This window comes from Seriola dumerili, unplaced genomic scaffold, assembly GCF_002260705.1.
Source record: "Seriola dumerili isolate Sdu_G_001 unplaced genomic scaffold, Sdu_1.0 BDQW01001387.1, whole genome shotgun sequence".
NCBI lineage: Eukaryota > Metazoa > Chordata > Actinopteri > Carangiformes > Carangidae > Seriola > Seriola dumerili.
Window position 1 is genome coordinate 211,887 of NW_019175642.1, and position 25,296 is coordinate 237,182.

Sequence of the window (25,296 nt, forward strand, 5' to 3'; positions counted from 1 at the left end):
GCATCTAGCAGAAATAAATGTATGGTTCAGGTCAAAGCGTCAACCAAATATCACACGATGTAACAGCAGTTAACCTCAGCAAAATCAACTGGTCATTAAAAAGTCAGCAGTCATTCTTGTGCTTCAAGGGTAACCTGACGCCCCCTGAAAATCTTTTGCCGACCTTTAATGTCTGACCAGACATGCTGACTTTGGCCACTGGTGAAACAGATGTGACACTGTCAACTGGAGGCAGCAATGAAACACTTTTAAGTTTGATATTAAGTTGCTCTTTAACTCATAATTTTTCTCTCCGCGTCCCCTCTCTATCACTCTCTCTACTTTCTCTTACCCTCTTGTAATCCATCTGTTGTAAATTTTATCTGTACTGTATGCCCCAAGTCATCACAGCAATAAAAACAGCAATAAATATTTGAAATCTCCCTCATTTAATGTGACAGACTAATGTTGCATGGGGTAGCTTTGGGGGAACTTTTTTTTTTTTTTTGCCAGATGAGGATTGTGGAGTTGTCCCACATTAAGTGCATTGCACTATAGATAGAAAACTGGGTCTGCATGTCCAGTATGGCTACATCCACACTAATACATTTTCATTTCAAAAAGAAAAGGATCTCTGTCCAGACAAGCATTGTAGCTCCGTATCAGTTATAATCTCTGTCCATATTGACACAGCTGAAAATGCACATCACATCATCATTCACATGCAGTAGGCATGTGCGTGCCTGTGTAAATAAGAAGCAGTCTACTCTGCAAAGGAAGGAAGAACAAAAGCCAGTTGTAGCGTTAGAAAATGCAAAATCGAACTCCTCAGCAGCTGCTAGCAAAGACAACAAAGTAAGTAGCGCTTGCATTTCGTTATCCATGTTGCATTCACCACTGGGAGTCGTGACCGATAAGACCCAATCAGGAGGCGAACGTGGGTGTCTGCACCATGGTTTCCAAAGGTCTCAGTTTCTGCCCGTCCGCACGACAACGCAGCCCTGGAGTTTTCAAGCTAAAACAGGGTCAGTGTCTGTTTTTTGGAGCTCAGAAACTCCAGAGCAGTGTTGGACAGCACGCAAAAACAGTGATGCATTTTAAAAATAAAACGTATTAGTGTGGATGTAGCCAATAAATTTTAAAAGAATGTGTGATATTGTCGGTGCGGAACAACTTGCTCATGGGCAGTGAGTTTAAAATAGTGAAGGAACTTCCTATGAAATTGCCTCACAGTCGCCTCTGCCTCTCAGTTTACCTGTGTTCCATTGTAAATGCCAACTTGAATGAGTCGAGTCTTCTGGTAGTTGAGTATACTGTAGTGAGCGTACTTCCTGTCGCCGTCGTCATTGAACTCCACGCGCCCTGTGAGGCCCTCTGGGTATTTCGATGACATCAGCACCCTGTGGCGAGCAGATAAAAATGACTGTACGTGTGAATGAGCGCACAAGTGTTCATGCATGAATATCGTGTGTCGTCTATTAGGAACACAACAATGCATTTTACTGTGTATTACTCGATTCAGTATCACCCACCACGTTTCATATATCACATTTACTCATTTTAAATAAACCTTTCTTGAACTGAGAACTCTGGATTTGACACGTGGCTAAATGAAGTCAGACTTAAAGTTAAAATGATGAATCTTGAGCCATTTCTTTTCCAACTCTCATAGTTAGAAAATACTAATCTGTATGTGACAGAATTTTTTGGGGAAAAAAATCCTGTGTCCTAAAAAGAGTTGAAATCCAGAATGCTATTTTATGAAGCTGTTTGTCATGTTTGTCACAATAATTGAACTTTAACACCCTCTGTAAACCATGAATTTTAAAAACCATCTCACCTTTACCCAAAATGTGGAAAAATCTGTATTTAATCTTACCGCTTAAAAAGGGGCCCTGTTTTCCAAATGTTGGTGTTGCCCACACATCCTCTCGGGGGTTCTGTGATATTTTCCTTCTCAAAGAGCTCCTGGATGGACTGAGCCACCACAGCCACCGCATCATTGATATGGGCTGACTCATTCTTCCCGTTGATGAGCTGGAGGCCGATCAGACCTGAGACCAGGCCAACAACAAAAATAGTCACTGACCTGAGCAAACTTTGCCCTCCCTGGATCCTTTTGCAATGCACAAAGTGGGGGAAAAAAAACTTATAGGGCCTCCAGTTTAGACATCCTGAATAAAGGTCAGACATCAGTTGCATGATCCATCTTCTTTGCCTGTTAAGTCTCTCGGAGAATAAGTCAGAAAATATCAACATCTTGCCATTTATGAGATGAGGCAACAGAAATAAATGGATCATTTTTCTGATGTAACCACTGATGACCTTTTCACAGCATGTGTAAAGAGTCCCTTGAAGTTGGATCTCTCTGTTTTTTGTGGCCCTACCAGCTAAAGTTTGAGAAATCTGCACAGGCAAAACATTATGTGTGTTGAGACCAAACATAAACACCATCAGACCTGAATTTAAACCAAGACACAATCCAACTTCAGCTAAGTTTTCTGATTGCAACCAGGTCCATCGGTGTTGCAGGCTCCTGGAAGAAGCTGCAGTGGAGGTGGATGAGATGGGACATGAACAGGACAAAACAACGCTCTGGGGTTGGTTGTGCTAGAGTGCCTGGGGGGGGGGGGACGCTGAACATTTGTGACCAGAAAGTGATAAAATATTGTGTGAGACTTGTGCAAAAATAAAAACCCAGGAACAAAGAGAAAAAAAGGCTGTTGTATCTTACCATTCTATCAGTTACCTGTTGCAAAACTCTCCCTTTATAATTCATTAGAAACCAGGGTATTAATATGACACGAGAGCACAATGAATTTCCCTTTGAATAATCCAGGACATACACATTTAAACTAAACGCTGAGTGTGGACACACCACATTTAAACCTTTAAGCTCAGAGTGCTTAAACGTTGAAATGCTCAACACACAACAAACCACCATACAGTTAATCGCGTAACGCAATCTGCCGTTCAACGGTTAATCTCTTTAATCCTGTATCTGTTATGATCGGCCTCAGAGTGAAGCCGGGGGTTAACTCGTGTATTCCCACTGATCTCCGCCGGATGTACGTACCGTCTGGCGCCTCGCTCAGGGCTTTACCCGACATCTCCCGTTCGCCCACCAGCCACACGTAGCCCGAGCCCGTCATGTTGAGGAAGCGGGCAGCCTTGTACACTGCAGCAGCGTCTTCCTCACTGGAATTTAGGACGTTGGAAACAAGACAAAAGAAAGTTTTTTTTCTACATCAGAGCATTTTTTTTTTTTTTTTTTTGTGATTCAAGGTTCAATGTGTAGTTTTGTTGTCATTGTGTGATGGATGTCTTGCAAACTGGATGAGCTGGAGATACCTGATGTCTTAAGCAGAAATATTCAGCAGTGGACAACTGCATTTGTTAACAGGTTAACTAGTGTAACAGCATCCCAAATCTGAACAAAGCTGTCCCCTGGAATGGCTAAAAGTATAAAAACCCACATACATCACTCCTAAACAATGAATTACGTTCACCTTGTATAAGGAATTTCAAGGGAAGACAGTCTGTGTCTGAGCTGAAGAACTTCTGTGCAGGACTAGACCCAAATAAGTCCATGATATTATTATGATGGCAGCTGTGACTTGAGACTGGGACAGTTTGACTTTATCACTGTTTTCACAGATAGGGCCTATTTACAAGTCTTAAGAATAAGAAGGAAACTAACTAAAGACCAAAAGAAGGAGACGTTCCTCCACACATTGTTCTGGATCACTGCTGTCACATACTGTAGATATACACATATGTAGTATCTACAATATATGTACAAAACCACTGTCATTGGGTTTGGGAACTGCTTGCTGTTCAACATTTCATTACTTTACATTCAAACAAAAAAGTAATTTTTCATAACTTATGGGCTTCATTTCTTACATTTTTGGAATCATTACCTGATAACCTAACTCTGCAAAACTCTGCCATTTACCAAGCAAGACCTTTTTTGTCTTGATATGCAGGTATGTAAGTACGCATATATAAGCAGGTAGATACATGTGTAACCAAGTCATTTATTTATCATCATCATTTTGTAAACCATCATTATTGTTTTCATGAACGCTGATGGCAATCAGTTAATGGGAGGGAGGTTGGGAAGTTGATTCGGGTGAAGACTTGAAAGATTTAATAATATTCCAAATCAATAAAGATAAGTGATACTTTATATAACATTTATGTTGTGAAATATCTTCGTGTTAACATGAAGACATTTTGTAAACTGAATTTTTGCCTCGGTTGGCTTAGTTACACAAATGCACTTTGTTTCACATACGTATCAGATACTGTTTGTATTTACCATCTACTTTTTACTTTACAGCATTTCATGCAATTTTAGCAACATTTCCACAAGAAAACATTGGTACATTTTTCTAAAATTCAACCTGAAATACATGAACATAATTTTAATATTAACATTAACATCCACAGCTGGGTCTAACTGGTATAAGATAAATTATGTTTAAGCATCACCTTAACAACCAAAGGTATCTTGTTTTTAAAAAATAACTAAATAATCAATTTTAACTTATTAAAATTATTATTTTTTAATTGATTTATTTATTTTTACCTATCTTGCATGTGTGTGAGTAAAAATGCATCCATACGGGTGTAGCCGGAACCTCGAGGGCATTTTTGAAATTTTAAACTTCTTAAACTTGTGATTGTTGTGAAAATCTCACCTGGCCGACAGAATGATGACTCTGGCCTCCAGCTCTTTCGCCTCCAGCAGCAGGGCAGTTAAGTTAGTCTCCTGGCTGAACTGGAGGACTTTCTCTGCCTGTGATCGGGGCATAAGAAAGGTCAAGCCAGCTACTTTTCTCTACCTCAGACACCATGCTGCCTTTTTACCTGCTTGGTTTGAGCTTGGCCGATTTTGTTTGAAAACGGGAGACAGAGATAAAAAGGAAAGCGATCCAGGGGAACCGGCTGAACTAAAAAAAAAAAAAGAAAAAAAAAAAAGAAAAAAAAAAAAAAGCTTGAAGGGAAAAAAAACTTTTGCATTTGTTTGCATGCAAACTGAGGGTTATCAAGGCTCCAAAGAAGGACGTGCATGTGTTAGGTAGGGGGAAGAAGAAGGTCAATGCAACCAGTAACTAAAAACGGGTGAAGGGGGGTGAGGGGGACGTTTTCCCCCAACAAAAGAACTGCTGAAAACTAGGGAAGTGCTACAGAACAGGAGGAAGTAGCATCAGGGAAACGGTTTTGTCCCACACTACCGATTCTCCACAAAGGAATGGACTTGCAAACTCTTTTGTGTGTGTGTGTGTGTGTGTGTGTCTGTGTGTGTGTGTGTGTGTGTTCTGAGTACATGTCTGTATTTATTGAAGGAGAAAATGAAAATGATAAAAGCGGGGCGCTGTTCACTGATTTCTTTTTTTTTTTTCTGTAATGACCGAAAATTATAGATTTTTCATAACAAAATCATTCTTCATTTAAATCATAGGGAAATGTCTCAAAGTAAAAATTAAAGAAAACACGTGCTACCAAGAGAGGGACATTTCTGGGTCGGCTGGTGACTGGTTTGGGCTGGTTTCTAGTTGCTACGTTTGGAAAGTTGGTGGGCGGCGTGCATTGACCATGCAAATATACCTTAGGTCCTCGCTTGTTGTCATAGGACAGTTGGTCGAGGTTTTCATAGTTCCTTTTTTTATTCTGATGAGTAATGTGCACAGAGAAAATATGCAGACACAGAAAAATATTATAAACAGTTGAAAATGGAGGGCAGTAAAGCATTCCAACAAATCTCCACTTTTCTGCTTCAAATTGGGATCTTTAACAGAGGGGCTTGCAAAGAACATCAGAGATGACCACTAATGCTGCAATCATGTACACACCTGTTAAATACAGAGCACTATTCAGGGTGATTTATTCTTCATATTTGATGCATCACTTATCAGCAATGATTCAGTGAACTGGATCAAACACCGTTTTTTTCTTCACCATATTGTAAGGTAACATTACACATCTGGAAACATAACATTTCACAAACAAACATGGCTGTCATCGAAAGCGATCGGATTTTCAAAACTCACACCATCAAGTCCAAAATGCAATCACAGTTTTTGGCCTCTTAAAAAAAATACGACAAGCTCATTAAAAGTTTTACACCATGTAAACGTGCCAAAGGAACTGCCAGATTATCCAACCATCTGCAGAGGTGGCATCATCTTTCTGCCCCAAAGTACCACTTTCAGAGGCTGCAGCTAGTTCTATACATAGCATTTAACTTATCTGACCAGACACATCAAAAGCTAGAACCGTTGGTTTTGTTCTTATTGAATGGTTATACAAACTGTGCAACAACTGTAGTTACCAATTTAATTCTGATTGACAAAATCAAATTGATACAAATTATCTAAAAGTAAAACGCAGTTATCGAATTTAAATCACAAACACAAGCCAACAGTTCACAGTCTGATTTTAATACAATTCCAACAAAGTCTAAAGCTGTTTCCCAGTTCAATACTACACACTAATTCCAGATGTCCTGAAAAGTGACAAAGTTGAGTATATACTATACCTGAATATTGAATTACACTGTCCCACCATTTACTACAATGGGAATGGAGACTGTGCTCATAGCTGCAAAGAATTAAAACTAATTGTGGATGGTAGTGAGACAGTTCCAGAAATATCTTGAAAACAAACACAAAAATACTATTAAATCTTAAGAAAAAAACATTCTGCTCTCTCTTTGTAAAGTTACACTAACTGCTAAAACAATATAGTATTGTAAAAAGCAGTGGTTCCCAACCTGTGGGCCAGAGCCCAACGGTGGGCCGACAAACCATTTGCAAAACAATTTTGGTGAAAAGATGTCATTATAAAAGAAAATAAATAATATTTTTATATGTTTTAAAACAAAATAATCTTTAGAAACAAAACATTAAAAATGCTGAATTTTAATAATGTTGTCTATCACTGTGATAAACCAATGATAGGAACTTTTATGTTGTTGTTGGCGGGACAACATTGTATACTTGTTTGCTATCGGAGACTGATTGTGTGCTAAAAAGATAAAACCATGGCAAAAAACTGGAGCATCAAAATGGATAGCTGAAGAACAAGATGAAGAATTAAAAAGGAAAGAGTCAAGAGGCAGATGGTGAATCTACGAGTGACCTCTCCACCGTCAAACAAAAAAGACAAATTGAACTTCCCCTGCTGTCAGTTCAATCCCGATTGTTCCATCGTCACCATTATAATAAAAACTGCTGTGAGAAAACATTATTTGCCCTCGTATTGTTACGGGGTCGGACGAGGGTCGCCAACATTTTTGACATTTTCAAGTGGGCTATGAGTTGTAAATGGTTGGGAACCACTGGTATAAACATTATATAGCACTTACTCTATACATTTAGTATTGCAATGTGGAATTTGGTCACAACTCACAGGATCGACTTAATTCAGACTAGATTCTAGTCCTAGTTTGCGTTCTGTGAGAGGAGAAACTCGGGGCTCCTGCCTCAGACAGGAGGCCATTTTGCAGGAAAATACATCTTCCTGCTTCACAGAATTTCTTGCACAGCTGCCTGACTTCACAGTTCACACCTGAGTGCACTCTGGGTCTGATCCCCTCCCTTCACAAAGTCAGCGCTGGCCCTGCATCAATACAATATTCAGGCTGACAAGCAATTTCACAATAAATACCATCCAGAAACTCTTCCATTCACATCAACTGAGAGCTTTAAAGGTCTATAGAACCTGATGCTATGATCTTTGTGTTAGTCATGTTAGTTGAGTTACTTGTGACTTTGAATGTTGAGAGGTAATTGTCATCGGCGTCTAAACAATGGAGCAGGTGAATCAAACGCACCCCCATCATTCACTTAAGAGGAGCAAAGTTGAGTTTTGTTACCCAACTTTTAGTCTTTATAAAAATAAAAACATATAAAAAGTAACTTATTATCATACAGTCCCTGCAATTGGGTGATCACATTTGGGCAGCCTGTATCGATGATCATTTTACTGCTTTCACCAACTGACAAAAACAAATAACGAACAAGATTCGGTCAAAACCAGTAAATGGCTGGACCATGCTGTATTTGCATTCAGCTGGTTTCAGCTCTTTATCTATTTGCTCCTCTCCTCCTCTCTGTGCTCACATATAGCTAACAGTATTTCAATACAGCCGAATTCCCAAATAAAGCTGTTCTCATTTACATGTTTTCTGACAACGGAACAAGTATGAAAAAGTGACTGAAACGCGGCTCAAAAGACTACATGTTAACTTCCAAGCCATTTCCAAGCTGCTGCAAAGTTAACACTTAAACTACTTTGTAAATACCAAGCATCCACCATTCAGAATTGTAAAACAAAATGAGAGCGTTTATGTATATTCAGCATGTAGAAATACTCTGAATGTGCATCTTCCAGCAGCATTGCAAAGAACAAAAACCCTCCCTTTGTCTTTTTTCCCTAAGAGTTCTTCTGAGCGATCTATTTTTGTATCCTCAGTCGGGCATTAATATTTCATGTTGTGTTGGTCACGTTTGCACTCTGACTAAGTCCACTGTGTCCAGAGCCTCTCTGCTGCTGGTGACAGTGATCCCCCTGCGACCTCATTTGTGACTTCACTAATGACTTGCCATGAGGCTAAAAATAATGTCAATCTACTGAGTTTATGCAGCACAACCGGGTGTTTGTCAAGAATAGCACCCCTTCTCCTTTAATTAGAGCATAATGTGTCGAAGCTGTAATCTGCCACATCCAGACTAACTTCCTTCACCATCACCTAACACAGTTGAAGCTGTCAAGCTGCTAAAAAAGCTACTCAGGGCAACTTTGCCACTATGGGGCAACCAAACTAATCAAAAATCTGAATTTATTTAAGTCTTCTCTTTTCATCATTAAAGTACTTAGAGGTATACCTAGTGCCAAAAAAACAAAGCCCCAAATGTCCTCACAGATTTCAGGCATTTTGGAGTGGTACACCAAATTTTTATATTTGGTGTCATCTTATTAAAATGATGGGATGCATCTTAAGGTTATCAGGTTCCATTTTTAATGTACTATTCATATTGAATTTCTATAAGAAAGACACTGTACCAAACATGTATTATAAAAAGGATAAGGCTGGTATTTTTCTATGACATCCGTATTGTGAACAAATCACATGACCAGACCAAAAACCAACAATGTGTTAATTCATCTCTCAATACTTTACAACTTCTCTACCCTCAATGGAGCTCTGTGACTCAGAATAAGATACAGTGGTTTCAGGAAGTAGTCAGACAACCATAATGAAAAATGACAATTTTGCTAATTTACGAAAAATCAGAAACTGAAATTTGTCAATTGCAGATGTATCCAGACCCTTAATTCAGCATGTTGTAGAAGCTGGTTTGGCAGCATGTACAGCTTTGATTCTTCTCGGGTAAGTCTCTACAAGCACTGCACACCTGGATTTAGGCAGTTTATCCCATTCTTCCTGGCAGATCTTCTCAACCTCCGTCAGACTGGATGGAAAGCGTCTGTGAACTGCCATCTTCAGGTCTCCCCACAGATCTATGAGGTTTAAATCTGGGCCACCCAAAGACAGCCAGAGACATGCTTCACCGTAGTAATAGCATTAGCCAGGTGATGAACAATGCAGACGTAGCATTTGGAGCTCTGCCCAAATTGTTCAATTTTTGTCTCATCAGACCAGAGAATCCTTGTCCTTGTGCTCTCAGAGTCCTTTAAATGCTGTTTGGCAAACTCCAAGCTGGTTGTCATATCTCTTTTACTCTATGCATCTTCCTTCTAGCCACTCTGCCTGATTGATGGAGTGCTGCTGAGACGATTGTCCTTCTGGCAGGTTCTCTCATCTCTGCAGAGAACCACTGGCCACTGTGCTCCAGGGATCACTCAAAGCTTTAGAAATGGTTTTGTACCGTTGCCCTGATCTATGCCTCACCACAAAATTTTATTGCAGTGGTCTACAGAGAGTTCTTTGGACCTAATGGTTTGGTTTTGTCCTGACAGGAAGTGTGAATTGTGGCACCTTATGTGCACAGGTCTGTGCTTTTCTAAACTGCTGTGTATCCAATCAATTCAATCTGCCATAGGTGGACTCTAGTCAAGTTGTAGTCACGTATCAAGGATAATTAAAGCAAACAGGAAGCACCTGCCCACAATTCGCAGAACCACAGCAATCAGTCTCAATCATTCATAAATAAGAGAACTAAGTGTTTGATTTGTAATACATTTGCAAAAGAATCTAAAAACATCACTTTTTCATTATGGGTTAGTGAGTAAAAATGGCAATTTCATCCATTTAAAATTAATTCTACAACACAATTAAGTCTTCAAAACATTAAGGGGTCTGACTACTTTCTGAAGCCACTGTACAAATTCAAATCAAATCAAATTTTGGATACACAGATACAGTAGTTGTTGGCAGGATACACACATTTTTGGTCTTATTGTGGGATTTGTTGACAATAGGAATACACTAGAATTTTGCTAACCTTATAGATTGAGTTATACTAGGTTTTCAGTTTAATTGTTGCTGTGCACATTTGGGGAGATTCTCAAATGAATGCTGCTCAGAGTCCCAAAACCGCTCAAGCTGGCTTTGCAGTCATAACTAAATATGCACAATTAGAGCCTCAAAGCAGAGAGTTGAGGCAATTTCAGTCTGCATTATGGGATTGAATGGGGTGCACAGATGGGTTCATTCTGAGATCCAAACTCAGATTATGCAAACCTAAAAAGAACTTCCTGGATAGATTCAAAGGCTTTTAATACGCACATTTCTCTTCTGCAGTGCAGGATGTGAGTCACTACGAGATGATTTGTGGATGCGGTTGCATGATTCAGTGTGATTGATTGAAATGTTTGAAATGTTTTTCTATTGGTGGTTGTTGATCAATACTGATCCCACTCACTTACTTTAAGCAGCTTGCGCTTTAACTGTAGCTGCCTTCTGCAAATTACCTCGGTTGTGTGTCATACTCAGTGTCTCCTCATGTTCTGATTTAATTAAATCTCTGAATCAGGACTCATTTCACCCAGGCACACAATTACAGCAATGAGCCCCGGAGAGGGACGAGCATGACAGAGTATAAAGGGAAAGCATATCCCAAGGTAATTTCATCTTATTAAATGAATGGATGAAATAGATAGCACTTGTTTTTTCCCTCTCTATCTCTCTCTCTTTCTCTGTTCCTAAAGGGCACACATCATCGCAGTCTCAAGTCTGTTTTGACTCAAAGAAGATCAGCATTTCACTGACCCACATACACAGCTCAGAGCTACACTCAAAATGGATGCATCAGCGCTATCTCAAAAGGCGAAAAACATCTCCCATATCTGGAGAACATGACTTAGCAGGGTGCAATAAACACAAGCCCCCTATGTGCAATAATGAAGCTGGCTATCACGACACGCCGAGAGGAGAGAAACACCTGACTGCCACCACAGCCCCAAAAAAACAGCTCAACACCTCAGTCTGTGATGGTTTGCAAAGCCCCACGTTAAAGTCCACTATTTGGCTCCCACTGTGGATAGACACAGGATAATTTGGACTATGGCGAAAAGCAACGTGAAGATGAGCAAATAAACATACAAACTTTTGTCAGATTAGACCACATTAGACGCTGTTGATGTCTCTAGGCATGTTAGCCAATGTTTACACAATGGTGAGAAAGAGATGTAGCCACACAACAAAAAGGAAAACAGTTACATACATAGAAGACCTTTGAGGTTTAAAAACCTTACACACTCGCACGCTCATGCTCACACACTCTGGGAGGAGGGTGGGCCCTGGGAGCTGGAGCGTCTCACCTTTGTTTCTCTCTCCTCCAAGAGGGTCTCGAGCCTCTTTTGAGCAGCCCGCCCCTCGTGGTCGTCGCTCACTATCAGGATGATGTGGTTCCAGTTGAACTCGCGCATCAGGTCGAACCACACATGCGCCTGGTGGGAGTAGGGAGGAACTGTCCGCAGAAAGGACAGGTGGATACTCTGAGGAGCACGAAGCAGGAAATGAATGGGTTAACACTCTCGCGTGAACAGTTTTCCATAACAACAATACTTTTAATGAATGACTCATCACTTGCAGCATTAAGGAATTAAGGACAAAACCTCTCAGATTCTGGCCTTTTTAAAGGTTACTTAAGTCCTTGCATGCAATACTTTTGTAATTGTGTTATATAAGATTTAGCCGGATAACATTTGGACAAAACTGTCTCCTGGGGCTCTTTTTTAAGATTTGAGCAAGGCCCCATTAGTTCTAGTAGAGGGAAATGTTGGGTGGGTCGACAAAATATGATACTTAAGCATGAGACTGTTTGTTTTCTGTTTCAACACTAGCTTCTTTTAACCACAATCATTTGCTAACCTTAATCAAGTGGATATTATAACCATGACGACAAAGGTCGCTTAACCTTAAAGGAGCTATTTGTAAGTTTTGCTATTGCTACATAGCCAGTGTTAGCAATATCAGCTGTTTACTTACCAGTCTAGAAGAAATGTTGGGAGTTCAACAGCAAACGTCATCCCTGTACTCGCCAAGATCTGTCTCCAGCCTCAATTTCTATCACTTCTTTTCTCCTACTGAAGTTAGCATGCTAACAGCTAGCTCTGGTCTGGCCTGTGTTCTGACTGTTGTGCTACCTATCAATTAGCAGTTCTGTTGATGGTTTTGGTTAGAGCCTCTGCTATAAATTTGTGCTATGTTAGCATTTTTCGGACAACGCAGCAAAAGTTGTCAGAACACCGACCCTTTTTGTCACTTCCTGATAGCGAGTCACTGCAGCATCCAGGCTACCCTGAAGAAGTAGCGCTTCTCAGAGGACGTATTGTAACATCTTGTATTGTAAACACAATGATGGCTGAAGGTCTTCGTTAGCCTGGTAAGTAACCAGCTGTTAATGCTAACATTAGCGATGTATCAATAGCAAAGGTTACAAATAGCTCCATTAAAGAAGTAATTTTAACACAAATCATGTCAATATCACAAGTCTTTTAACTAAGTAGCTTACTTCAAACCATGATGTTTCACTAACCCTAACTAAGTCCTTTATATAGTTCAACCTTAAGCATAGCTCTGTCACATCTTGAAACTGTGATGTGTGATGGTTTTGGACAGTACAGACAATTAGTGTCATCCTGCAGATAGGGGCATTAGATCAGGGAAGGCGTCTATGTGTCATTCTAAATGGCAAATGCCAACAAAATATTTTGTTCTTTAATTTGGAGAACCTGTTGCAGAAATATGTGTTTTTTGTTTCTGAGAACTTAAATGGTCTGAACAGAGCCCTGACCTCAATTCTATCCAGCACCCTCTGGATGAACTGGAACTCTGACTGTGATCCAGGCCTTATCACCCAGCATCAGTGTTGGACCTCGCTAATGCTGCCGTGGCTGAATGGGAGCAAATCTCTGCAGCCATATTTTCAAATCCTGTCTTCAGCAAAGTGTGGACGGCCAAGTAATGTTCTTTTCTAATTGTATACCTACAGATCATATAATATACTGAAAGATTAAATGCCTGCAATGGAATTTGTTCTAGAAAAATATATTAGTGATGAAAACAGTTTCTTAAACAAATGTCAAACCTAATCTCTAAATGACAAACATCTTGTAAAGAAGCACTCAAACACTTTCATCATCCCTTACTCCGTGACACCCCGGGCTCTCTTAAAACTCTGGATCTAATGCCTCTGATTTCCTTTAATTTGCAAGATCAGCTCAGATGTCACTTAAACAGACTTTAAATTGAGTCCTTGGCATTTTATTTATGTGTTTGCTTTAAAGTTTCATTTTAGTGGTTTGTGCTTCATAAAAACATTACTCAGGTCAGAAGCATTATTAATGATGTTCTTTCAATTTTCAGCTGGAGACCCATTTAATCACAGCTCCCCTAATGGACAGTGATGGGACGTTTAATCTGAGAAGCTTTTGAAGCTGCCCCAGGGGAGCTCCTTACTCCTTCGCTTTCTGTTCACTCCCTTCCTGTTTTCCTCTCTCTCTCTCTTTCTACCTCTCTTTACATCTCTCTCATCCATCACTCACCTTGTCTGAGTAGATGGACATGCGGGTGGTGAGCCCCACCACAGGGATGCGGTAGAAGCCTGCAGTGTAGGAGACAGGCGTTGGAGTGAGGTGGTCATTGGACTGAGGAGGGTGACTCACCAGGATAGCATAGACCTGCAGAGAAACAGAAGAAGAACACTTTGTCATTCTGGCTCTGGCATTAAGACAGAGTGTTGATACCAGTCGTACTAGGATAAAGACTTAGAGGCATTCATTTTAAACATACCACAGCCTTTCTTTCTTTCTATTTGTATTTTATGCACAGTTTTTGTAATTTTACCTGGCTCTATAAACACATTTCAACATTAACTCATTAACATAATATATTTACAATAACATGGGAAGGGATACAAATCTAAATTCTTACATTGCAATCATCAAGGAGCCACAACAGTAAGACTCAAAATGTATGAAACAGTTCTGGCCTGCCTGCGCATACTGCAGGAAACAATACACTCAACTCAACTCTGTTAGGTTTGTTAACGCCAAAACACAACCTTTGTTATGCTCGCTTACAAAGATGGCTATGTGATGTTTACGTTATAAAAAGTCCATTTAAGGATGTTGTAGAAAAACATGTTTCAGCATCAAGATTTCATCAGTTGATGCTGAGTAACCTGCTACAGGGGCCTGGAGAAAAAGTGAGACAGGGATCCCTTTGGGTGTCCTGTGGAACCCCATCTTAGTTCGGTTACAAGTTGAATAAATGCAAATATATTTACCCCTTACATTTATAGTTTATATTGACAATTAATGGAATTAATACAGACAAATTGCCCCACTGAATCTTGCCTGCTTTCCTTGAATGGTGGTTAAGCCTTGGCTGAAACATTTGTTTTTCTACCTACCTAAGATGAATTAAACTTGTGTGTGCTTTAAATACAGTATAGTATTTGACGGGTGTAACTGCTGGCCTACAATGTTGTATAACAGGTTAAAAATAACATTTGTGAACAGTGAACGTCTTTATAAGTTGTAGTCAGGGACAAACTCATGTATAACAGAGAAGGAGAAGAGCAAAGACATCTTTTCCTCTCATCACTGTGTGGGCTGACAGACTAATGTTAATTTATGGCTGTTTGGTTTAGTCTTATTCCTGCATTAAATACACCAAAGCCGACCAATCGCTCTGGTAAAAAAAAACAAAAAAAAAAAAAAAAAACTGAAGCTGCGTGTGCCTCTCTCAAAGATGTGAAGGAAGGGGAATGAAGTTGGCATGGCTGTGCAAAGCATGGATTATTGGATATGAGCGGTCCGTATGGTTGGGTCAAAAATGAGGTCTATTTTCCAAGGACTGCTCCCAGGCATCTACTCCTCCATCTGCCACAGACTTTCCCTCTCAGTGACTGTTCTCGCCTACAAGCCAGCTTCATCTGAGGAAACCTTCCATACACTTTTCTGTCTACATTAGGTTTGATTGTGTCTCATTTACAAAAGGTGCCTGTGTGTAGTGAACTGAACCATTGTTGGTGTAATCTGCACAGCCTCAACGGGTGGACTGCACGCTCATGCTTGCAGAGGACTAGATGCGACAGTATTATTCTACAAGCCTGTATCAATTATTGTCATTACAGTAAGCAGAGGACCAAGGACATGAAAGCAGCGCTGAAGCTGTGGGTGTGTTTTTTTGCATGAAGCTTAATTATGTGTGTGGGAGGAATAGGAGGGAGAGCAAGGCACCTCAACATGATGTGACATAATGTTGGCCCTTTTAAAAGCCATGTAGAGCATCACATGAGAGGATGGTCGGTGCATTTGAGTGTGCGTCAGTGTTTTATCAACTCTCAAAGGTGTATATACACACACACACACACAGACACACACACTCACCATGCATTACTTATGACATATGTTTTGTTTGTCGGATCTGCAGCACATATGGTATCAATTTTTACGCTTGCGTGGCTGACAAAACTCTTCCCTTGAAAATCTGCATCCAAGCACTGTTTTAATCTCACTGCAGCATAACAGTTTTTTTTTTTCCTCCATGTTACCACTGCATCATATCATGCAAACTGCAGCTGAGTGAGTGATCAACGCCTATAGGCCAACACGCACAAAGTGCTTGCTCAAACCGTCCACGGCCATGTCAGCCCCCTGATGCCAAAATGTTATCATGTAACGCACCATTGAAGTTGTCAATTGTGAATGACGTATTGCACATTTTCACTCCTCACTGGTTCCGTTGCAGTTCACTGGATCTGCAGATGTGTGTCCTGAAATGCACAGTTGCCCTCTCATCTGAGACATGCCCCAAACCAAAGCCTATTTTTGGATGTCTGTAAAGCAGATGGGTCTGTGGGGAGCTGACGGGATTTGAACCACACAAAGTGGATTAATTTGTGGTTTAAGTGTAGTGTTGATGCCAAATTGGGCAAAGGGCAGGCCTGTAATAATATACTGGCTGCTCTCTGTTGGTGTTTTCATACATGTGATTATACTGTATGTTCACACTGAGTGGACCAACAGACAACTGTTTTGTCTGGACACAAGACTGATGACGGTTTAGTCATGGCAACCAATCTGGTCTAATACGCACTTCAGTGCCTCTTGCGTGAGAAAACATCTGTTTATGACATGCAAATGTTTCCTCAAAGCACCAACTTTCTATAGCAAAGCACGGGGATTTCCAAACTGTTGTTCCTCCAGAACACCCTGATGCAGAGTCTGACAGCGAAACATTTCACCCTGAAGTGGAAGTATGCGTGGGTCATATGTGGCTGGTGTTTTGAGCTGTGATTCATTGATGAATGAAGCAGTAGTGTGATGTTTCCTACCTGACTGGAGATGAGGTCCTCGCAGACGGAGAGAGCCATCTGGATGGCGTTGGGCTTATGCGTTACGGAGATGGCGGTCAGCTTGAATTTGTCCCTGCCGTAGACCTGGTTGGCCTGGGTCACGGCATCTTTGAAGACCTGCTCGTATCTCTTCTGGCTCAGGACGGCCCCGATGTTCACGATCTTCGGCTCGCAGCCGGCCCGCGCGCAGGAGCACGAGAAGAGCACCGCCAGCAGAAACAGACGCATCGTGTGGACCAACAAACAGCACAGCGCAGCCCGGTAGCTTTTCTCCCCGGTGGCGGGTCGGCTCGACCAGCTTCTGGACAGCAGCACGGCTCAGCCAGCTGAATGCACGACTGCAGAGACCAGATCCAGGTGGGCGTTATGAGCGAGGGAGTGCGGCCAAAAGAGGGAAGAGGAAGGCTGGAAAAAAAATAGGTGGGTTTATGTGCAATGCGGAGGAATGTGCATTATCATATTAGGGGCAGGCTGTGAACCAGAAATGTCTAAACCGCATTGTCCACCTTTTTTTTTTCTTGCTCTCCTCTGCAGAATTGCTCACACCTCCCCGTGGTCTTGAAAGAAGAGTTGAAGCATAGTCCCCGCTTCCAGGCGGCTTCCTCTCCGGGGTGTGTATCGCTTCCTCCGGCTGCTGATCCCTGCGCTCTGTGCGGACTGATCACACTGATACGTCGCTGGCTGATCGCTCCGGGCTGAGCGGCTGCTGTCCTTGGTGCTGACAGCTGTGCATGCGCGCCGTGCTGGTAGTGCGCGCTCCCGCCGTATCGGCTCCCCAGTCACAGGGTTTTGCGCGTTGGCGTGCTGCTGCTGCTGCTGCTGCTGCTGCTGCTGCTGACGATGCTGGAGCAGAAGATGCTCGTATGAAAAATAAATGTACTTACTTGTTCAAAATACATTCAATCACCATGTTATTCATAATAAAACATGAAAGACAAGATCGTTGATGGAAGCATGCAGCGTCAGGTTGCAGGTTGCATCTGCAGGTCATGAATAGGCTGCAACATCAATTCCGATTAATATGTAGGCTTTGTTAATACGTGTGGTTTGAAATGAGAACCAGATGATTGTGAGATTTTCCCCTTAAATAGCCTGATTGCACAAGAGCAGATGGAGGGGAGGAGGGAAGGATGTTTATTCCATCCTAGAGGGCTTCAGGTCATAGTTGATCCACGGACACCATGCGAGTTATTTTCCTCCAAACTGGAAGGGGAGTCTGATTTGTCGTGCAACTGACAGCGTAGAGTGGACCGACCCCATTGGACAGATCATTAATCACGCAGGATGTCAGTGTCATCCCTCTTTCCAGCCGTCACACTTCGACACGCAGCGGTCTTGTGTCTTAAAACAATCGGGGACAGGGAGGAAAAACCATCCAAACTGTGGTTTGGATGTTGTGTAATCTCTGACCCCGCGCTTTGGATCGTTCAAGTAACTGTTGGGAGCATCCTTGCAGCTAGATACATGAGCAGAATCAACCTCCTGGTTACCTAGGAAACAAGATTTTTTTTTTTACAATACACACGCACACAAAAGGGGATCTTCACGGGGAGGAAATATTTTGTGGCAAGCCGACAGTGAGTTTATTCACCACAGCAGGAAACGTCGAAATGCATCAGCTAAACCAAATGGGCAAGCACATAGAAATGAAAAGATTGTGAGCTAATCAAACAGCCGCATATCATTTAAATTTGATTATTAATAGCTACACAAACACTCATATTTTTCCCGGAGGGGCTTTAGCCCTGAGCCTTGGTTTGTCTATTCCAAGTATTAAACAATTCCTGCAATTGGAAAAAAAAAAGGTGTTTTGAAAATGAGGCCAGAATAAAATCATTGAACAGTGTTGTGAATTATAAATCACACAACACTGGTGTCTGTGTGTTGCAGTGAGCTGATGAATTAATCACAAGGCTGAAGAAATCAACATTCATCAGCTGCTGGCTGTGTGCTTTCACAACGAGCTGCTCTCAAATAAGATTAAGTTTTTTTTTTTTTTCAATTTTCATAACTTAAATTAAGGAAAATGTAAATTATGTGCTGTGTTAAAGGGGATGTTTAAGAGGCTTAGTAATTCCTCACCTTATTTCTTTTTAATCTCATTTCAACATATTTGAACCACTTGCAACTTTAAAAAGATTTTGCCTTGAAGAAAAGGTTCGCTTCCTGACTTTTTTTCAACCACATCACACAGTCTAAGCAGATGAAGTTTGCTCACAATAGATGTTTACAGACTATTGTACAACTTATGAAAAGCTTTTTGTGTGTTTTTTAAGCCAAAGATATAGAGAGAATTTTCTTAAATCCTTCAGTTTACATGAAACCTAAAAAATCACCACATGAAAGTCCATGATTTACTGGATAGTTACAAAATATAAAAAATAAGATAAAAGGTACAGGTACAGTTTATAGGAGTATAAGGCATAAACCTGTTAAGAACAGAGAATTAGTATGATTTATGGAGATGCTGAGGTAGTTTGATTGATCAGGTGTGGTTGGCTCCAGGATCTGGGTACACGGTGTCTCTCTGTTGCTAAGCTTGGATGGAGCCACTCTCAAAAGTGTTTTTCCTCATTGAGGTAAATAAGCTTAAATTGAAACATCACAAAATACTCTGCCTCCAAAATGCCAGCCGCATAGACAGGAGGAGACAAGTCCCTGTCACCCTCACACCACTGAAAATAACTGAAAATATAACGGCGTTGAACAGAACACCTAATGATTACCCTCTCAGCCTCGTGTGACTGCCGCAGCCAGTTTGTATAAAGCTCACCACTTACTGGATGACCCTGGCGGCGTGAAGGCCTCTTATTAAATGAGGTTATGAAGGCCTCCTCTACCTCTCTTCCATCCCACTCAGTCACTACTCACACCATCAATACAGCTGGACCAATCTTCTCTGTAGCCATTATATAAGTTTGCTTGTTTGCTGCTGGAGCAACACAACAGAGTCCTATAAAGACTCCCTAGCTCAGTGAGACTAATGCACAAAAATAATCACAGGCAGCCGAGCACACACAGATCATTGTAGGCTTTTAAACCCAAGTATACACACATACACACTAATCCACACAGAGACACAAACACTCTTGAGTTCACACTTAGAGCCGTCCGCCCACACAGAAGGAATAGACACATACACCACCCACACAGTCCTCTGCAAGGCTGGGAGAGGGATGTTTGAGTATGTATGTGTTTCAATGTTTTTTAGGTTAATAACAATATAACAACTTCTCATTAGATTAACACATCAGGTAATTATCATCACGCTTTACATTTGGTTTAAATTTATTTATTTTCTTTTTAGGGACTGTAAGGCAAACATAAATACAGAGGTTCTAATGTCAAAATGTACAATGGACAAACTATAGCTACAATTTTACCAATTCACAAATATAACTGAATACTCGAAAAAGATAGGCTAATATTGTTAGTTATATAATTAAGATGGGGTATAAAAAGAAATTGAATAGTTTTAGAGTTGTCCTTTAACCTCCAATCAGTTGGTTTAAAGAAAAACCAAACAAGTTGATAAAATTGTAAGTAAGTAAAACTAAAATTAGCTAATGTCACAGTTGTCATCCAAGCATGCCAACAAGCTAAAGGTAAAAAAAAGTCAGCTAGCTTCACCACTCATACATTCACAGACACAAGTGTTAACATCAGTGGAGCAGTTGGGAGGGCTATGAAGCTAGCTAGCTTAATGAAAAATGATTTTATTCATAAAACTAAACCAACCTTTGCAGTTAACAGTAATCATCTACACACTGTGTAGCCTATTGCTATAGTCCTTTGCTATATATGCATTTCACTATAGAAACTACCTTAACAGTTGTTGCACAAGCATGCCGACAAGATAAAGGTAACAAAGTTAGCTAGCTACACCAGTCAGATGGTCACAGACACATCAGTGTTTAACATCAGTGGAGGGCTATGAGATTAGCTGGCTAAACTGAAAACATAGCTAAACACAGTGACCAGCTTTCACGGCTAGCTACCTTAATGAAGATAATTTTGTTCTTAAAACTACACCAGCCGGAGTATCTTTATCATCTGTGATCAAACATGTCTTCGTATCATTATGATTTGAAAGAACATTTTTACCAAAGATAAAAGCAGACTGAAGTAATTTCACTGCATGTTTTTTTCATTTTAAATAGTCAAAAGTGCCTTTGATCAAAGAATTACCCATGTATTAAACATAAAGTGGGCGCGAAGGGGAGGGTAGAACAGACAGAGCCATGTCATACATGAACTCCTACACGCTTTAGCGCTTAGCATGACAGCAGCGCGTTTGTCGGCAAACTGTGTGTCATTTGCTGTGACCTGAACATGTGTATGTCGAATGGTGTGAAGATGTGTACCGTAAAGGATGTGTGAGGGTCATTTTAATGCAGCAATTCGAGCAGCATTTTGCATCGAGCTCTTGTCACTAGTTGTTGGACGTCTGTAACATGGAGCTCACATTTTCTGATGGAGGCAGGGAGCAAAACAGGCCATGCTCTGCCAGTGCTTTGACATGAACGAAGCCGATTAGGTCTTGGAAATGGATTGCCTCAATGAGTCATCTGCAGATGGATGGCTGCCTATCTGATGTGTTTCTCATGTAGTGTGAAGTCCTTGCATAAATTATAGATGTGTGAGGCCCCTCAGTGCTCGCTCGCTTGCCTGTCCCAATGCTGAGCTGAAGTATTCATGCTGCGAGAACACAAAGCCTCTTCCGGATTTTACTCCCAGCATCCTGCAAAGCCTTGTGGGGGGGCTGCAGGCCGATCTATATGGATCAATTTCTCATCTCACATTAGAGAGGACTAATTCAAATTCCAAATTTGTGCTTCAGTAATTGACAGTCCACCGAGTCAGGAGAGAACTAGGATTTGATCTCAGGAAAACGGGCACACACGTCATTACAGAGGATTTAAAGACCCACCATCCTGCTCTTTTTCAAAGTTACACAATGCCTGATATAGATGTAAAGTATCTCTACATCAGTTTGCTCAGGAAAGTGGGCATCAGTATTTTTCTAAGGAATGCAAGTATTTTTTAATTATCTATTTGAGAATCATGTTTTGTTCATGTTACCTTTGCTTCATTATTGGTGTTCACACAGTCAACCAATGATACTGGGAACCTAAAGTATTGAAAACATAATAAAAAAATCCTATTTTTAGAATTATTTTTTTGGCCATTTGAGGGCAGCAGAGGAAGCCAACAAACAACATATTATGACCTTTAAAATGATAGTTGGGGTTATTTGATGTGGGGTTGTGTATCTATAGTCATTGTGTTACCTGCAGTAGATTCAGATTAGCACGCTCCAAGTTTGGAGAGGCACAGACGCGGAGTGATGTATTGCTGCTACACTGCCGCGGCCACTTTAACGCTTGTGCGTAGTAATACGGTAGTTCAACGGTTGCAAAAATTTAGTCCCAAAGGAAAGAGCTATTTGACACCAAGATGAAGATGATGAAAATATTTAAGTACACACTTCAACAAATGTTATCTTTTTTCTGTGGGCATTTTTTTTTTTTTTTAAGAGGAAAAAACACATTGATTTGATAACATATGACAGAGAAGCATGCAGAAAATGTCTGAAGAGGCGGTGACATGACAGGTTCCTGGATGGATTTGAACTGGGGATTTTGCCATTGTGTGGTGTGCATCTTGGGCACTGCAGGCCTCAGTGCTGAACCTGAAATAATTTTAAAAAGGCTGACATATTCTTCACATAGCCACACATTTGATTGAACAGAAATCTACTCTATATGAGTATTTATGTATATATAATAAATAGCAGAGATATACAGCACCAAACTTAAAAAGGTGCCAGTGCATAATTAACAAAACAGAACAAAAAGAAACAAGTAGAGGGTTGGTTGGTTTAAGCTTTCATCATTGCTTTCTGGCTCTCTTTTGAATGAATAACATGGATATAGAGGATTAAATCGTAGGGCCAAGTCTCCTTCATCTGCAGTATGAAAGGAGATAAAGCTGGGTTTTTGTTGCTAAGAATATGCAGCAGTAACAGCAGAGAGCATCCACGCTGTTCTGATGAGAAGTAGGTCAATACAAGACCCAGAAAGATGTGAGGAGTTTTCATCCAAAGTCAAACCCCCATTATGTGTTGCACCAAATCCTACAAAGTTGTAACGAACTTCAAAGAAGAAAAAAGTCAGAGGTTGACAAACTGATGAGAGACTGGATCCTTTCAGGTTTAGAGATGTGTTAGAAATAATGTTAGATGAATTACTTTTTTCAAGACAGTTGCAATATTCACAAACAAATTCATCCGCTCCTGCAAATCATACTGTTGAGGAGTCAGTTTTGCTTTGGCAAATCCAAACTTTTTCCAAATCTATAATATCAACAGTAAAACACTGCTATACAGTCTGTAGTCAGAAATAACTCAGAAGCTGTGTCAGGTTATGTGAAATGAAAGATAATAAAGTGGGTTAATAAAACAACTGAAGAACAAGTGACATTTGAAATTTGACATTTCCCCAAATGTCACCTGCTGTATCTGCGATGGTATTAAAACAGCAGGCCGCTTATTCATAGCAATAAGTCAGACAACTGAAATCCTTCCAATGATGAGTTTAGCCATTACCCAAAAGTATGGATTGCATTATAGCAGGAACAGCCATGTACAGGAAACAGCCCAGCAGCACCAGGAAGAGCAGCAGGAGAGCAGTGATGGAGAAATAGAGGGAGTGTTGCCGCATCAGCCTCAGTCCTCCGATGAGGCAGGACGGGTAGACGCAGCATCCACATATGTTTCTGTGCGTGTGCGCCTCCAGCTGCCTCTCCAGAGCGAAGCAGCACAACGGTGATGTAGGGACGGCCTGAAGTTCAGGGCCAGGACTGGTGATGAGGGAGGGAGCAGGCTCACAGACACTGTGAAAGTAGGACTCCTCCTGCAGCCTCCTGATCTCCCACTGTGGGAAGGGGGTGGTCTGTCGACAGAAGGGGCACTGCAGCCGGCCCGGGTCCTTGGCCCTCTTCATGATGCCGGCTATACAGTGGTGGCACAGTGTGTGGTTGCAGTGGAGCAAGGTGACGCGGTGATCCTCATGTGAGTCGAACAGCTCGCTGCAGATGGGGCATTCGTGCTGACTGCTGTCACTGAACACACTCCCGACACTTCCAGTGCAGCCGGGCTGATCCCTGCCAGCCGATTCCGGCTCTTGTGGAACAGATGTCTTTCGGTCAGCACCATCTGTCGTTGTTTGCGTGTCTGCTTTGTGATTCTCATCACGGTTGTCCTGATGTTTGTGCTGAAGCAGAGGCTGCATGACTGAGTCGATCACATCTTCTTGCTTTTCCGCTCCCCTTGTCGTGTATGAAACTCTGACAGTGACTTCTTCCAGTGTAACAACTACTTCCTCCTCAGTGTCGAGGACTTCTGACTCAGCCATCCTTCGTAATGAAATATATTTTTCCTTTTTTTCCCTGTCTGTTCGATTGATTTAACGCAGCCCAAACACAAGCTCAGTATGTTTCCTCATTACAGCAGGTCTGCTTTCTTCCTGGACAAAACTAAACTGAGCTAATTGTTGAGGTAATGCTTCAGTATAACAAAGGCAACACAGTTCTCTCCCACCATAAACCCAGATAAGATAAGCACATTCACAGATAAGGAGTGCTAAGCAATAATCTGAGCCTTAGAGAAGTGCCACAGGCCAAGTAGAACAGTGAACATTTTACTGTTACGCTCAATTTAACACACTAACAAATTCAGTGCAATGGAAAGCTTTTGCCAGTTCAGAAATGCATGAGCAAACACATTACAGCTGAGAAGACTTATTCTGCATATTTATATAAACATTACATCCGTAGATTAGCCAGTTACGGAAATGCATTTTAATATCGAGAGGAACTCATCCGCTATTCACAGGATGATTGTGCTTTCCAACATTCCTGGTTATTTGCTTTGAAATGTGTCCTCTCTCTTCTACGACCACCTGACGGTCTAACGGAAATTAAAATGTAATGTCAAGCAGTCCCACACAAAATGAAAATGATTGCTTTTATAATTCCTTCATATCTTCAAGAGGACACAGTAGCATTTAATAAAGCCTCACAGCACTGAAGTCGGTGATTAAATCAGTAACCAGCTGATAATGTGCACCAGGAGAAAATAAACAAACATAAACATGTTTAAACTGCACGTCTGTCTGACAAAATATTAAGAGTAACATTTTATAAATTATGAGACATAAATGATCAGAAAATGATTTGAATAAATATTTTTTTTCAAAAACCTGCAACAGCATGACATGCAAAATGTAATAACCCTTTATAATAAATCTGAGCCAGACAGGAAAGCAAACTATTAAATCAACACAATCATTGATCAGACAATGACTTTTAATGAGAATGCAGAGAGCATTTTTAAGAAAGCTAACCGACGACTGTTCTCAGTAGGCTGAGGGGTATTGGTGTTAGCCAACACATTCTTGAAATGGCATACAGG

General features: G+C 41.0%; 1 protein-coding gene across 7 annotated transcripts in view; it reads right to left on the bottom strand.

Annotated features, from left to right (window-relative positions):
- Window positions 1-17,582, bottom strand: part of LOC111238469 (glutamate receptor ionotropic, NMDA 1) — a 39,646-nt gene extending 22,064 nt beyond the window's left edge. For 4 of the 7 annotated variants that reach the window (XM_022768002.1, XM_022767997.1, XM_022768001.1 and 1 more), the window contains exons 1-8: window positions 16,803-17,582; window positions 14,005-14,139; window positions 11,776-11,952; window positions 5,596-5,658; window positions 4,686-4,783; window positions 3,056-3,177; window positions 1,859-2,033; window positions 1,235-1,379 (exon numbers count right to left, since the gene is read on the bottom strand). In XM_022768002.1, coding sequence (XP_022623723.1) covers window positions 1,235-1,379; window positions 1,859-2,033; window positions 3,056-3,177; window positions 4,686-4,783; window positions 5,596-5,658; window positions 11,776-11,952; window positions 14,005-14,139; window positions 16,803-17,051 — 1,164 coding nt within the window. In that variant the 5' untranslated portion in view covers window positions 17,052-17,582. The remainder of the gene's footprint in view (window positions 1-1,234; window positions 1,380-1,858; window positions 2,034-3,055; window positions 3,178-4,685; window positions 4,784-5,595; window positions 5,659-11,775; window positions 11,953-14,004; window positions 14,140-16,802) is intronic. The other 3 variants (XM_022767999.1, XM_022767998.1, XM_022768003.1) reach the window with 2 other exon arrangements.
- Between the last annotated feature and the right edge of the window lie 7,714 nt (window positions 17,583-25,296).